Source organism: Lutra lutra, chromosome 5 (genome assembly GCF_902655055.1).
Source record: "Lutra lutra chromosome 5, mLutLut1.2, whole genome shotgun sequence".
In the NCBI taxonomy this organism is placed as follows: domain Eukaryota; kingdom Metazoa; phylum Chordata; class Mammalia; order Carnivora; family Mustelidae; genus Lutra; species Lutra lutra.
Genome location: NC_062282.1, coordinates 79,774,466 through 79,789,931, shown reverse-complemented (window position 1 = coordinate 79,789,931; position 15,466 = coordinate 79,774,466). Strand labels below are relative to the sequence as shown.

At 42.0% G+C, this 15,466-nt stretch overlaps 1 protein-coding gene across 1 annotated transcript; it reads left to right on the top strand.

The window, feature by feature from the left end:
• Nucleotides 1-1,213: 1,213 nt before the first annotated feature.
• Nucleotides 1,214-2,806, top strand: LOC125100498 (mitochondrial ornithine transporter 2). The gene has a single exon (XM_047730704.1). It carries the CDS (start codon nt 1,350-1,352, stop codon nt 2,253-2,255), a length of 906 nt encoding a protein of 301 aa, XP_047586660.1. The 5' UTR covers nt 1,214-1,349; the 3' UTR covers nt 2,256-2,806.
• The last annotated feature ends 12,660 nt before the right edge of the window (nt 2,807-15,466 follow it).

Sequence of the window (15,466 nt, the reverse complement as noted above, 5' to 3'; positions counted from 1 at the left end):
CATTTCAGCCTACCTCCTGCCCCCTCCGTTTTACTTTTACCCTCAAAGTAAAACACCGACGCAGCTTTAGAATGGAAGCCTAAGAGAATTCGTTCTAACGCTGGGATTATGAGCATATATCTGGAAGGGAAAAGTATGTCCTGACAGGGGTATCCTCAAGCTAATGTCCAAAACCCCAACTTGCTTTGGAAGCTGGGCCTGTTGTCATTTATATCCCCATCTTTCGCTGCTGCCTGAGGCTCTATGACGCCTCAAGAACCTCAAAATTTACGCCAGTAGAGGGCGCTGGAGCCACACAGCTCTTTCCTTAGAGACTTAAAAAAATAACCTGTTTTCCACGCCAATTGTAAAACGCCTTGACCTAACTCTAGAAATGATGAGGGCTCGGAGCCACCAGCTCCCAGGGCTCCAACCCCAGATCCTTGGCGATGTGGCCGCGAGAGTAGCCATTCTTCCACAGGCACAGGCAGGGCGGTTCCGCCACAGGAGGGTCTCAGGCTCCACCCTTCTCCCGCACCTCCCCCAACCCCGCAGCGTCGCTGGTCTAGGGAAGAGCCGCTGCAGAACTGGCATTGCTGTCCTAGAGACTTTAAGGGTTTTCTGATGAAAAGCAGCCCCCAATTGTTATGTAAATATCACCCCTCGCCCAGTAGTTTGTCTTCCCAGTCTTAAATCTGTTTCTGTGTATTTGACCTTTGACCCCAGGCTGGCTCCGCTAGTTGCTTATCCCCTTTTGTTTTGCCCAGTGAGATACCTGGGGAGAGAGTGGGGGCTAGCTGAAAAAGAAAGCGTTTCTGTCCAGGCTTGTTAACAGCGGCGTCTCGAGTCTCTGGCTGTAATTGCAAGAATTTAGCGAACAGCTTTCAATCGCTGTATTATAATTCATTAAAAGTGTGTACTTACACGGCGCCTGGGTAGCTCAGTCGGTTAAGCAATTGACTCCTGTGGAGCTCAGCTCCGGTCTCCATCTCACTGTCGTGAGTTCAAGAGTTCAAACCGGCGTTGGGCTCCAGCGTGGAGTCGACTTAATTTTTAAAAAAAGAAAGAAAGAAAACAAAAAGAAAAGTGTGTACTCAGCGGGTGCCCCGGGCCGGCGGGAGCTAGGAGGGCCGGGTGGCGGCGGTGGCGGCGGCGGCGGGCGGCAGGGCGCGCTGGAGGCCCCGCGTGAGCCCGCCAGCTGGAGGTTATTTCAGTGCGCGGGGAGAGCGCCCGAGACCTAGCGTGGGGTTAAGCGGCTTCTCCCGCGGAGGAGGGAGAGTCGAGAACGGGCGGCTGGGGTGTGACACCTGCCTGGGGCTCCAGAGAGCTGCCTACCCCAGAGACCAGCCGGAGAGTGTGAGGGAACAAACATGAAGTCCAGTCCTGCCACCCAGGCCGCCATCGACCTGACAGCGGGTGCGGTAGGGGGCACGGCCTGTGTCCTGACCGGGCAGCCTTTCGACACAGTGAAAGTGAAGATGCAGACGTTCCCCGGCCTGTACAAGGGTCTCACCGACTGCTGCCTGAAAACGTACTCCCAGGTGGGCCTGCGGGGCTTCTACAAGGGAACCGGCCCTGCGCTGATGGCCTACGTCGCCGAGAACTCTGTCCTCTTCATGTGCTACGGCTTCTGCCAAGAGCTCGTGAGGAAAGTGGTTGGACTGGACAGGCAGGCGAAGCTGAGTGATCTGCAGACGGCCACTGCGGGGTCCTTTGCCTCCGCCTTTGCTGCGCTGGCCCTGTGCCCCACTGAGCTTGTAAAGTGCCGACTACAGACCATGTATGAAATGGAGAGGTCGGGCAAAATAGCAAAAAGCCACAATACAATCTGGTCCGTCGTGAAAGGTATCCTCAGAAAGGAAGGCCCGTTGGGCTTCTACCAAGGACTCTCCAGCACTCTCCTTCAAGAAGTTCCAGGCTATTTCTTCTTCTTCGGGGGCTATGAACTGAGTAGATCATTTTTTGCCTCAGGCAGATCAAAAGATGAACTGGGCCCTGTCCCCTTGATGTTAAGTGGTGGAATTGCTGGAATCTGTCTTTGGCTTGTCATCTACCCAGTGGATTGTATCAAATCCAGAATTCAGGTTCTTTCCATGTCTGGAAAACAGGCTGGGTTTCTGGGAACTCTTGTAAGTATTGTGAAAAATGAAGGAATAGCAGCATTATATTCTGGACTGACCGCTACTATGATTCGAGCGCTCCCTGCCAATGGGTCACTATTTCTGGCTTATGAATATAGCAGGAGAATGATGATGAGCCAGTTTGAAGCATACTGAAGGGTCTCGGTGAACTGGATCCACGCAAATGCCTTAGAGGACTAGTTTATCTCTGGTTTCATGGAGCCCTGGACCACTGTGGAATTATTTTTTACTTCATGGGAATTTTTTGTCTTCCCTTCTTCTAAACTTTACAGAAGAACTATTTTACATCCTATGATTTCCACCCATAATTGTATTAAATAGAAAGATGGCTGCTCTTGTGTTTGGTGAGATAGACATAGTGAGCAGGTGGCCTATGACCCTGATCTGAAATGACAAATATAGTTCCATCATGGCTCTTGTATAAACCTGTACAGGTACATGCAGTTTAGTCGGTTATCTGTTGTGAGTAAAACAGTTTGGTTTCATGTTTAATCCGTATCACCAGAAAGACGGAGTTAACCATGTTTCATGAAGATGGTCAAAAGACGGTTTAACCCATTTGAGATGTAGGGTCTCTAAAACTCTGCTTAACATGTTCACTATACTAGACAATTAAAGTTTTAAAAAAGGTTTTGTGTGGTACTTGAAATCTGAAATACCCATCTAGATTTTTAAGAGGACAGTATACCTGCGTACTGGTGTGGCTTCCACATTCTTGAGTTAAAATTTCAGAGTAAGCATCCTGCATTTTCCCAAGATGTTTTCTCTCTCTCTCTCTCTCTCTCTCTCTCTCTCTCTATATATATATATATATATATATATATATAATACATTTATATATACATGTTTTTTGTTTTTTTTAGAATTTTTTTATTTTTTATTATGTTCAGTTAGCCAACATATAGTACATCATTAATTTTTAATGTAGTGTTCAGTGATTCATTGGCTGTGTATAGCACCCAGTGCTCATCATAACACATACCCTCCTTAATACCCGTCACCCGGTTACCCCGTCCCCCCCATACCCCCTCCCTTCTGTAACCCTGTTTTTTTCCCAGAGTCCAGAATCTCTCATGGTTTGTCTCCCTCTCTGATTCCTTCCCATTCAGTTTTCTCTCCCTTCCCCTGTGGTCCATGCTATTCCTTATGTTCCACATATGAGTGAAACTGTATAATTGTCTTTCTCTGCTTGACTTATTTCACTCAGCATAATCCCCTCCAGTCCCATCTATATCGATGCAAATTGTAATCATCCTTTCTGATGGCTATATATATGTTCATATATATCTTTAGATATATTTAGAAAGCATCTTTTTTGGGTTTTATTTAAACTCAACTTAGCTGACATAGTGTGCATTATTAATTTCAGGATAGATTCATCAGTTCAAGATGCTCTTCTCTTTCTGGCATTTATTTTCAAAGTGGGACCATATTCTGCACTGTTAGTTAGATGTGGCCTAAAGCATCAGGCCTTTGGGAAGTAACACAGCCTTCATCTGTACCAACTTTCCCTCTTCTTCCCTCCCAAAGAGCTTTACCTCTGCTGGGCTTTATTTTTTTTAAGATTTTATTTATTCATTTAAGAGAGAGAGAGCAGGAGTGAGGGCAGAAGCAGGGGTGAGGGTCATTGGGAGAGGGAGAAGCAGACTCCTCACAGAGCAGGGAACCTGACATGGGGACTCGATCTCAGGATGTGAGGTTCTTTTTTTAAAAAAAGATATATTTATTTTTATTTATTTAAAAAAATAAAATCTTTTTAAAATCTTTAAAAAATCTTTTAAAATCTTTTAAAAAATCTTTTAAAATCTTTTTTTAAAAAAGATATATTTATTTTTATTTATTTAAAAAAATAAAATCTTTTTTAAATCTTTTTTAAAAAGATTTTATTTATTTATTTGACAGAGAGCGAGATCACAAGTAGGCAGAGAGGCAGGCAGAGAGAGAGGAAGGAAAGCAGGCTCCCTGCTGAGCAGAGAGCCTGATGCAGGGCTCGATCCCAGGACCCCGAGACCATGACCTGAGCTGAAGGCAGCGGCTTAATCCACTGAGCCACCCAGGAGCCCCAATAAATAAAATCTTAAAAAAAAATAAAAAAAAGATTTTATTTACTTATCAGAGAGAGAGAGGGAGCTCATGAGCAGGGGGAGCAGCAGAGGGAGAGGGAGAAACAGACTCCCCACTGAGCAGGGAGCATGAGCCGGGGCTCAATCCCAAGACCCTGAGATCATGACTTGAGCCAAAGGCAGACACTAAACAGATTGAGCCACCCAGGTACCCCCCCTTTTCTTTTTTTAAAGCTTTATTTATTTATTAGATAGAGAGAGCCCACTAGCATAGGGGCAGAGAGAGTCTTAAGCAGACTCTACTCTGAACTTAGAGCCCAATGTAGGGCTTGATCTCACAACCCTGAGATCAATACAAGAGCCTAAACCAAGAATGCAACTCCCCAGGGCAGGTTTCTTCTTCCTGTTCTTTTTTCTTTTTAATAGCTTCCTAGCTATTATTGACTTTTATTCTTTCATACAAATTTCTAAGTAATGTCACAGTAATGTTTTAATGTTTAAAGTAATGTCTTGGGGGAGAAGAGAATTGATAACTTTAAAATATTCAATCTTCTGATTCACAAACATTATATATTTTTCCATTTATGTAAGTCATCTTAATATCTCTTTATAAAATTATGTAATTTCCCCAACATAGGTCTTACACTTCATCAGTTATACTTATTCCTAACTACTTGATTTTTTATGATTGAAAATCACATCTCGATTTAAAATATCAATTTCTTTTTGTTCCATTTGTAAAATACACTAATTTGGTATTGATTTTTCAAATTCTGCAACCCTATTAAACTATTTTTAACTATAACATTTTATCTGCAGGTACTTGGATTCTCTGTGTACTCCTTAACATCATATGCAAATAATAACAACTTTGCTTCTTCCTCTGCTATCCAGATGACTTGTATTTCTTTGACTTATAATGCTAGCCAAAACCTACAGTACAATATTAAGTAGATACTAAAGTGGGCTTTTGTCTTGTTTCTAATTTTAGAGGAAAGATTTTAACATCTTACAAGTAAGTGTTTTGCTGTAAATGTTTTCACATCATTTAAAGCTTTTTATTATTTTTGTTTATTTACTGAGAGAGAACACGTGTACCTGGGTGTGTGCACATGCACTTGCACGTGTGAGCAGGGCTGGGGAGGTGGGGAAGGGGGAAAGGGAGAGAGAGAATCTTAAGCAGGCTCCATGACCAGCACAGAGCCTAATATGGGGCTTGATCTCCCCAACCTGAGATTATGACTTGAGCCACAATCAGGAGTCAGAGTCTTAACAGACTGAGCCACCCAGCCGCCCTATATCATTTAAAGATTAAGAAAATTTCCTTTTGGGGTGCCTGGGTGGCTCAGTGGGTTAAGCCTCTGCCTTCAGCTCAGGTCATGAACCCAGAGTCCTCGGATCAAGCCCCGCATCAGGCTCTGTGCTCAACAGGGAGCCTGCTTCCTCCTCTCTCTCTGCCTGCCTCTCTGCCTACTTGAGATCTCTCTCTCTCTCTCTGTGTGTGTGTCAAATAAATAAATAAAATATCTTTTTTAAAAAAAGAAAATTTCCTTTTATTCCTAGTTTAAGGAGATTTTTACTCCATAATAAAAAAAATTTAACAAATGTTTTTTTTCTGTATCTATAAAGACAATGGTGATATTTTTCTCCCTCTAATTTACGTCAATGAGTGATATTGCCTTTTAATTTTCCTTTCTTAATATCGGAGTCATGCTAAACATATGACATTTTTATGGAGTGTTCTTTCCTTTTCTAGTCTTTAGAAGTGTGTTTAAGACTAATTATTTTTTCCTTGAATTTTTGGTAGTACTCATGGCCAGCTGATGCTGAAATATTCAACTTATTTAATAGTTAATGTACTCTCCAGTTTTTTCTAATCTTGATGAATCAGCTAAATTAACTTATATTTCTCCCTATGTTGAAACTGGCTATTTAGAACCTTAAAAGAGCTGGTGTCAGTGAAGTGGGATTTGCTAGATTGGTCCTGGCTCACAGAAACATGTGGTTTTAGAAAAGAAAGGATGAAAAGGTGAGGGATGAAGAACCTTTGATTTCTGTGTGGCCATACAGTCACCCATGGTCTAGAGCAGCAGTTGCGCTAGAGTCAGGGGCTAAAGGTACAAGATGCCAATGGAATTTAGTGATGGATCCAACTTCTGAAGAGATGGTTCACTGAATACACTATGAAATGCAAACTAATAAGGAAAAAGTCAAAATATTCAATCCCTTGGATTAAAGGAAAACCAGAGACCCAAAATGGAGTCAAGTCAAGTCACCAAATGGGGTTTAATACCTAACCTAATTGCAGTTTCAACCTCTCCCAGATACGTAGCCTTAACAGTCAGTCAGAATTTTTTGGTCAGTACCAATAAGGTAATCTATCACACGGGCCTCTCCATCCTCCAAAGGAAGATGAGGTAATCTACCTATTAAGATCGCCTACTCTGGGGTGCTTGGGTGTCTCAGTTGGTTAAGTGTCTGCCTTTGGCTTGACTCATGATCCCAGGGTCCTGGGATGGAGTTCCATATCTGGCTCCCTGCTCAGTGGGGAGCCTGCTTCTCCCTCTGCCTCTGCTTGTTCTCGCTCTCTCTCTCTCAAATAAATAAATAAAATCTTTTAAAGATAGGGACGTCTGGGTAGCTCAGTTGGTTGAGCGGCTGCCTTTGGCTCAGGTCGTGATCCCAGCTTCCTGGGATCAAGTCCCACATCGGGCTCCTTGCTCAGTGGGGAGCCTGCTTCTCCCTCTGCCTCTGCCTGACACTCTGTCTGCCTGTGCTCACTCTCTCTGACAAATAAATAAATTTAAAAAAATCTTTTAAAAATAAACAACCAAAGAAAATGTCCTAAGTAGTGAATAAGAGTAAGAAGCAAGCAGAGGGGCAAGAGAACAGTATCAGCAAGTTTTGGGGGAAAAATAAAAAGATCTCTTGCTCTTTCCCCTAAGAGATGGTGACTTTGCCTGAAACAATCCTTTCTTTCTTTTTTTTTTTTTTTGCTGATTGCCCCTCCCCATTTCTTCCTATAAAATCCTTCCATTTTATATAGATTTTCAGAGCTCCTTTCTATTTGCTAGATAGGATGCTGCTAGATAATGAATCATTGCATAAAGCCAATTAGATCCTAAAATTTACTCAGTTGAATTTTGTTTTTTAAAACTTGGTTATTGTTATTTGTAACTTTGCTAAACTGAAAAGAGAAGAGAGCAATTCTGGGTCAGACTTTGATGCTAGACCAAAGTCATTTCATTGAGCCTGAGTTTGGGCCACCAGTTTCAGAGCTGCCCAACTACACCCACCCCAGGACAAAAAAATTGTTCAGGAACAAAAGAAAAGTCCCTTTAGGACCTCTAATCATCAATAAAATAGTCAAAGTTGGTGTCAGAAAAACCAGGAAACCATTGGAACCAGGGGGCATAGTGTGAAGGAACTGTTTTATCTTGTAGATTGATATCATCAGCTTCCTTTAAAACCTTCTACTTGAATGGATTGTGAGAATAACTCCTCTAGGGGCTACATTTTTCATTTTGAATGCTGCAGAATGGAAGAGCACGTTTGGGTTGATACAGGACCCACAGCTCACTATGGAACAATTACAGATGGCAAATGATCGAGATGTAGTGGGGGTTACTCTTGAGGGAACAGTTAGACTGGTGGACTGGGTAAAAGCCACTGTAAGGTCTGTTTACCCTAGAAAGACGGATTATCCATTTCCCTCTAGATATGCCAAGTGGAACACCCAAGGTGAGGCCTCTGATATGCTTCATATGCAAGTTGTGTAGGATTGGGCTTTATGATGACCATAAGATTCACCCACTGAATATGCCCATCACCTAGGTCACAGTAAATGCTATGTTTAGGGCGTGCTCTTTCACATGGGCCTTCCGTATAACCTTAAATGTTGCAAAAGCAAAAAACACGTTGGGAAGCCTCCTCTAATTTTCTCTCTCAACTTTCCCCATGAGTTTCACAGATGCTAATAAAAGCATAAAGTTAATTAACAAGAGACTGGGGAGAGGCGAAAGGAAGAAACAAAGTATTCTTTGCAAAAAATTGAAAATTTTAAATGGTTATTAAGGAATAAAGTTAATAGAATGGATATTGATAGGAACAAAATAAAGAGGGGGAAAGGGAAAGCACAGGATTTGTCTCAACATGGTGGAAATCTTTAGATGGTTACTTAAAAATGGGATTAAAGACAGATATTAATGGGGTTAAACAAAAGTTTTAATACAGTACTACCTAAGGTTGGGCAGTTCAAAGGGACCCCCTCACTGGCCCCCAACATTAAAGGATCTCCAAACAAGTCCTGCTCTATTTTAACCCTATTTGGAGAAAGGTAAAAAGTCAGAAGATAAAGATTACATGAGAAACCTAACCAGTAATAGCTTGGGAACTGTGGTTAGGTAGATTATTTGAGACAAAAATTGACCAAAGGGCCAGGGTCCCATGGCTTGACCTCTTGCTGGGGACTCAAAGCCTTTTGCACAAGAGTGGTTAAAATGGCCAGGGGTTGGGGAAGAGAAGTTTCCAGGATTCCTCAATATGGGAGTCCCACATAATGTGATACCAAAGCCCAAGGGTGAAGCCCTGATTTGGGCTACAATTGGGTTGAGATAACCTAAAACTGTAATGGTTGACAGGATTATGAAAGATAGAATGTTTTAAATGACTTTTTTTTTTAAGATTTTTATTTATTCGACAGACAGAGATCACAAGTAGGCAGAGAGGCAGGCAGAGAGAGAGAGAGAGGAGGAAGCAGGCTCCCTGCAGAGCAGAGAGCCCAATGTGGGGCTCGATCCCAGGACCCTGGGATCATGACCTGAGCCGAAGGCAGAGGCCTTAACCCACTGAGCCACCCAGGCGCCCCTGAAAGATAGAATGTTTAAGCACGTATTATCTAAAGAAGTTCTCTCAACTTGACTGAATGTTTTATATGAGAACTGACATTCTGTATGGGTGGGGAACACTTCCCTACCTCGTATTATAAAATCAAAACCTGTGGATAAATCCTAATAGAGACTATAGTTAGGAACATATGAGTTGATGAATTATAGTAAAACTTTATAGGAGAACTGGTATGCTTGAATAAGCTTTATGTGAAGTGGTTCTGTCTTTTTAAACTGATTATATTTGGGCAGTAGACATTGTAGCTGACTGAGGAACATCTCCCTTAATATTGTAAAACAGAAGACATGTAAGTCAGTCCTGCAGTTAAGGTTAATTGGACATCCTAAATGAGAACCAATAGGATTGCCTGAGCCATGCAGTGTGGAATGGAAGCTAGAGTGCTGGAAGGGACAAATTCTCTGTGTTGAGAGCCCTGTGTGGAGCCAAGGCTAGGACTTAGAACAAAAGCCTGTGAGTGCTTCCCTGCAATGCCTACTGGGACTTTGGCCAAGAGAATTTCCATTTGAAAGTTATTTACTGCTTTGTTATTAGATGTTAATTGAAGCTATCCTGGTGATTGAAGGACATAAAATGATGCTGAAAGCGGAAATACCCATAACGTCTAGAGTAATATTGGTGGAATACTCTAATAAGGATGGAAATGCCCAAAAAAATTCATAATAAAGTGGAAATGGTTTACTTGGGATCCTGCCGCCTAGAGAGTACAAGGAAATACAAGGAGGAGCCTCTTTTCCCATAGGACTGACTTTGGAACTGCATAAAGCCTTGCTGGATTCTATTGTCACATGGGCAGTGCCCTATAAAGAGTCCTCAACTGACTGAAAAAGAGCTGCTTGGTTTATGGATGACAGTTCCAAGGTGAATGGACCATATCCTGTTTGGAAGGCTACCACCCTCATGGAAGGCAGTCACCTAAGTCCATGAAATAAGTAAACATTGGGGGCAGTTTAGAGATGGGCTGAATCTGGACATAGTCCTCTTGCACCCACTGAGGCACAAAATGCCAATACAAAGTGTTCTAACTCGTGTGCCTAGGGGGCCCCATCGGTTGAGCAGCAGACTCTTGATTTTGGTTCAGATCATGATCTTGGGATCCTGAGGTTTAGCCCCACATTGGGCTCTGCACTCAGCAGGAAGTCTGCTTCAGGATTCTCTCTCTCCCTCTGCCTCCCCATCCCCTCATTCTCAATCTCTCTAGCTCTCTAAAATAAATTTAAAAATCTTTTACAAAAACTGTTCTATCTGTCAACAAAAGACACGGAGACTACAGGTTCTCTGGTGGGAAAGACTTGAACATAACTGGCAAGTCAAGCTGATACTGGCAGCTCCATCGGGTTACAAACGGATGCTGACAGGAGTAGCCATGGACTCTGGACTAGGCTTGGCTTATCTGGTGGTAGATGCAAATGATCAAAGTGTTAGGAAAGAACTGGAAAAAAAGATACTACACTAATTGAGACAGCTGACTGTCATTTCTTCAGACCAACAAAATCAGTTTATAGCCCATCATGTCTAACAATGGGCAGAGAGATATCGTCCTAAGAGCAGTATTTTGATAGAAAATTGGAACAGGTAATTGAAACACTGGCTGGGTAAGAGAGGGGGAGATAAAAGCAGGAAGGCCTGGCTTACATGCCTTCATGAGTCCTTGCTCACACGCAAAAAGAGGAAGGCTAAAGGAGTGTCCCCACTGGATTGATTTCTCTTGCTTCTCTGGTGGGTCTGGGGAAGAGGGAGTGAGGAATTTGCTGGTATACTTTCTTCCCCATATCACCTCAACCTTTTCTTCCCGTGCTTCATGCAGTACCTCAGAATACAAAGGTAATCAAGTTAAACCTAGGTCGTTAGGATGGGCCCTAATCCAGTATGCCTGATGTCCTCCTGAAAAGGTGAAATTTGGACACAGGCACACACTGGAGTGAAGACTATGTGAAGAGACACAGGGAGAAGAATGCTACCTACAATCCCAGGAAAGAGACCTGGAACAGATTCTCCCCCCCAGCCTTCATAAGGAACCAACTCTGCTAACAGCTTGATTTTAGACCTCTAACTTCCAAAACTGTGAGATGATAAATTTCCATTATTTAAGCCAACCTGTTTATGGTACTTTCAGCATTGCAGCCCCTAGAAAACTAATACAAATGCAAATCTATACCTCTGGCCATCCTTCTTTCCAGGAAAATGAACAATCAGGTGTACCATTCAAAGTTCTTTCCCATCAGGAGTTTCCTTCCTTTCTAGGCCAGTCCTGCAGGATGCAATTATCTAGGAGTCTTCTTCTGACTTGTGCCAGATTTCTGGGTGGAAAAATTGCTAGGTTAGGCTCAAATTTCCCATCTTCAGTAATTTGATCCCAGGGAACTCCCACTGAGGCCATAGATGTAGGTTGAAAGAGAGGTTATAAATCCAGGAACAGCAGGAGCCCTGCCAGTCTAAACCATCCACTCATGAAATGTATTTATATTCTCTAGACCTTGTCATGGATGATCTTGTATTATTACTTCCACTTGAAGATGGAGAACTGTTACACATGATACCAATTTTATGGTTTGATGAATGAGCTAATATCTAGTAAGTTACAGGTATCTCAGATCACATGTTCATTTGGTATTCCACAGTCAGGCTTCAGTCTCTACCATGGTCCAATAGCAAGCTGGGAGCTGTGTTACTAAGTTGGGATCTCTAGGAAGGAGACACTGAGACTTAAGAGTGTAGAGTGTTTGCTAAGGAGTTCTTTGGGGTTAACAGCTGTGGAAATGAGGTGATGGAAGCAGGATTCAGCAGACAGAGAAGTGGGGAGGTCTGGAGTTAAAATGACCCTGTAGAGGTATGCTGTGTTAGATTGAAATAGCCAGGTCTATATATTTCCACCTTGATCAGTAATTGGACATGGCTCACCCTGTTACTGGTGTGACAGCTGAAGGATGGCCACTGATCACTCTCCTTGGCACGCCCAGAAACAAGTCCTTCATTGGAAGAGAACCTGGGTGGTGCATCTCCATGTCCCTACAACCCACCTGCTGTGCCACTCAGATCCTCTTCACATATATTTAGGAGGCAGCTCCTTCATGGTTCTTCTGGGCCTCTTCCTGAGGGAAAACTTGGAAGAGAAAGTTTAATAGGATGACCTACAGCCCCTACTAGTAAAACTGGTCTCAGGGCTAAAACTGGTAATTATCTCCCTCCCACGCTGCCCACTTCAGGCTTCTTCTAACCCTCCACTAGAACGTATGCTTGTGTCACCAACTTACCTGGTGGTGTAAACCAGACTTTTTTCCTGAGAGATCTGAGCCTTGTCATCATGCTCTTTCCCATCTGGGATTGTTGCATATACCCAATTTCTGAAGTAATTGCGCAAATATGTACCAGGAAGCACTCAAGTAGGTCCTCTGGGTACCAAACACATTTTCTTTGCCCCCAGGGTATAAGAGCAGCCCTATTTCCTCCTGATGATCAGAGTCAAGCTGGATCATTTCTCTTCTTGTCTGCTGGAACCCCAGAAGACTGAGGTTACTGCTTTAGCCTATATTATATTGGGGATCTTGCTATGTTCCCTGGCGGAATATTTTCCCTTTAGGGATAAGGGCTTCTAACTCTGCAGAGCCCAGATTTCAGAAAAGGGGAAGCACAAATTCCCCAAGTGGGTTGTTGAAAGCAATGGTAACTGAAGCCATTCCTGCCATATAAATTGTTTAGTGTTATCTCAGTTACTGGCAGGTTAGACATTTGGCTATGGAAGCAGCTGGATGAGCCTTGGTCAGTGAGGCAGAGACACTTCAATCTTTGCCACTGTGGCCTCTTTTTCCCTATGTTCATCATGCTAGCAGTGTCCTAGCTAATGAAAGAGGCTGTCTAAAGTTAAACAGATATGTAATTTTGTCTATTTCAATGTTTAGTGACTCTTCTTGGTGGGATGCCCTTTGGTGATCATTAACTTAGCACATAAAGATTTTCACACTTTATCTTCACTCCTATATGTCCATCAACATGCCTCTAACTCAGAGCTCCTTATACTCAATCTTCCAACTTTTCAGGACCCCAAAATTTTGTCCTCTAACACCTTTATTCAATGAAAAGAAACCAGAGCTTTTTGTAAGGACAGTTGAGTACATGTCTGGATAAGCAATAAAAAAGAATAACTTTGTGACCTCTTGCTATGGCCAGAAAGCAAGGATCCTTTCAATATAATGAGTTGGGTCAAAATCCCAGAGAGGCTAGTTTAAGGAGTTTTCCTGTCAGTGAAGTTATGATAATTAGTAAAAATGGACCAAAGATACATACTTGATTAAATATAGTCCATAAATACCATGAGTATATAGGGATACTGACAAAAAATGTTGATTTTCTCCTCAAATAATTAGTATTACACTCAATTCGATTTTTAGTTTATTGATGATCCTTTTGCCAATACTTCACCATCTTGATTATGGCAGCTATACAAGATGTCTTGCAAATATGTTTACTTGTCACTTGTCAATTTCTATGAAAAAATTGGTTGGAATTTCATTGGGATTGCATCTCTATAGAGATCAATTTGGGGGTAATGGACATCTTAATAATTCTGAGTCTTCCAATCATCATTTATTTAAATCTTCTCAACTTCTCTTTGCAATGTTTTACAATTTTCAGTGTAGAAGTCTTGCACATCTTTAGTTAAATCTATTCCTATTTATTTCTTAATGTTATTGCAAATGGTAGTTTTTAACTTTTTTTCCCCATTTGTTGCAGTTATATGGAAATATAATTAACTTCTACAAATCAGTCTTATAACCTCAACCCTGCTAAATCCACTCTAGGTTCTTTAGGATTTTCAACACATGCAATTATGTTATCTGTAAATAAAAATAATTTTTTTTATTTGACAGAGATCACAAGTAGGCAGAGAGGCAGGCAGAAGTGGCGGGGGGGAGCAGGCTCCCTGCTGAGCAGAGAGCCTGATGTGGGGCTCAATCCCAGGGCCCTGGGATCATGACCTGAGCCAAAGGCAGAGGCTTTAACCCACCGAGCCACCCAGGTGCCCCCAAAACAAATATTTTAAGTACCTGTGTCTTTTATTTATTTTTCTTGCATTTTTACATTGACTAGACCCTACTTTATATGTTGAACAGGGCAGTGATTATTTTTAAGCCTTGTCTCTAGTATTATGGGGAAGCATTCAATATTTCACCATTAAGTATGATATTAGTAGTAGGATTTTTATAGATATTCTTTACCACATTGGGAATGTTCCATCTTCTAGAGTGTTGAAAATTTTCACAAAGTGCATTGTGAATTTTTCAAAGACTTCCTATGAATTAAGATGATCACATAAATGTTCTCCTTCATGTTGTTAATATGATGAATTACACTGATTGGTTGTTTTAACTTAACACATACTATGTTTTTTAGGATTTTATTCAGTTTTGAGGGACATAAAATTCTCACAGCATTGGGCGCCTGGGTGGCTCAGTGGGTTAAGCCACTGCCTTCGGCTCAGGTCATGATCCCAGGGTCCTGGGATCGAGGCCCGCATCGGGCTCGCTGCTCGGCAGGAAGCCTGCTTCCCTTCCTCTCTCTCTGCCTGCCTCTCTGCCTACTTGTGATCTTTCTCTGTCAAATAAATAAATAAATAAATAAATAAAATCTTTAAAAAAAAAATTCTCACAGCATGACCCACAGATTAGCAAGGTGTTTATTTCTCTCTTGGAAGAGTCCAGAAACAGGCAGTACAGAGATAGTGTGGCCACTTAACAATACAAAAGGGGAACAAAGTTACTCATTTGTTTATATTGTATATATATTTGTTTATGTATTATAGGTGCTCACTATAGAAATTACACTTTTCACAATGTGGAGAAAAGGGAGTCAGAGTTTGGAAGAAAATCTCTAATCATGATATCCTGAAACAGCAGTGAGAATAGGCGGGTTTGACTGTGTAGAAAATTCAAACAGTTGTGCACATCTAGACGCCAAAGTAGGACCATGATGGGTGAGCTCATGGAGGTGTTTGTGGAAGCTGCCATCCCTGAGGGAAATGAAATTACATGCTTAGTGATTGGCTTAGGGATGATGTTCAACAAAGCCAATAGTTAGGAAGTCAAGGTTGAAGTTTGGAACTCCTGAATAGTTCTAGATCTGTCAATCTGCTACTTCCACATTCTTTTGAGGTTGATGGCTTCTTCATTTTGCATTCCAAATTTCATGCAGGTTACTCTTGTCCAATTCTAACTTACAACCATATAGCAGAGAAGAGTCTGGAAAATGTGGTTCTAAGTCTCATTTAACATGATCCAGCACAATCATCATTCCCCCTAGCTTTCACTTTCATGGTTGCAAGGGCTCCCTCTTCAACTTGAAGTATTGTGTCCAACTTGGAGGAGCAAAGCACAAAAGGTG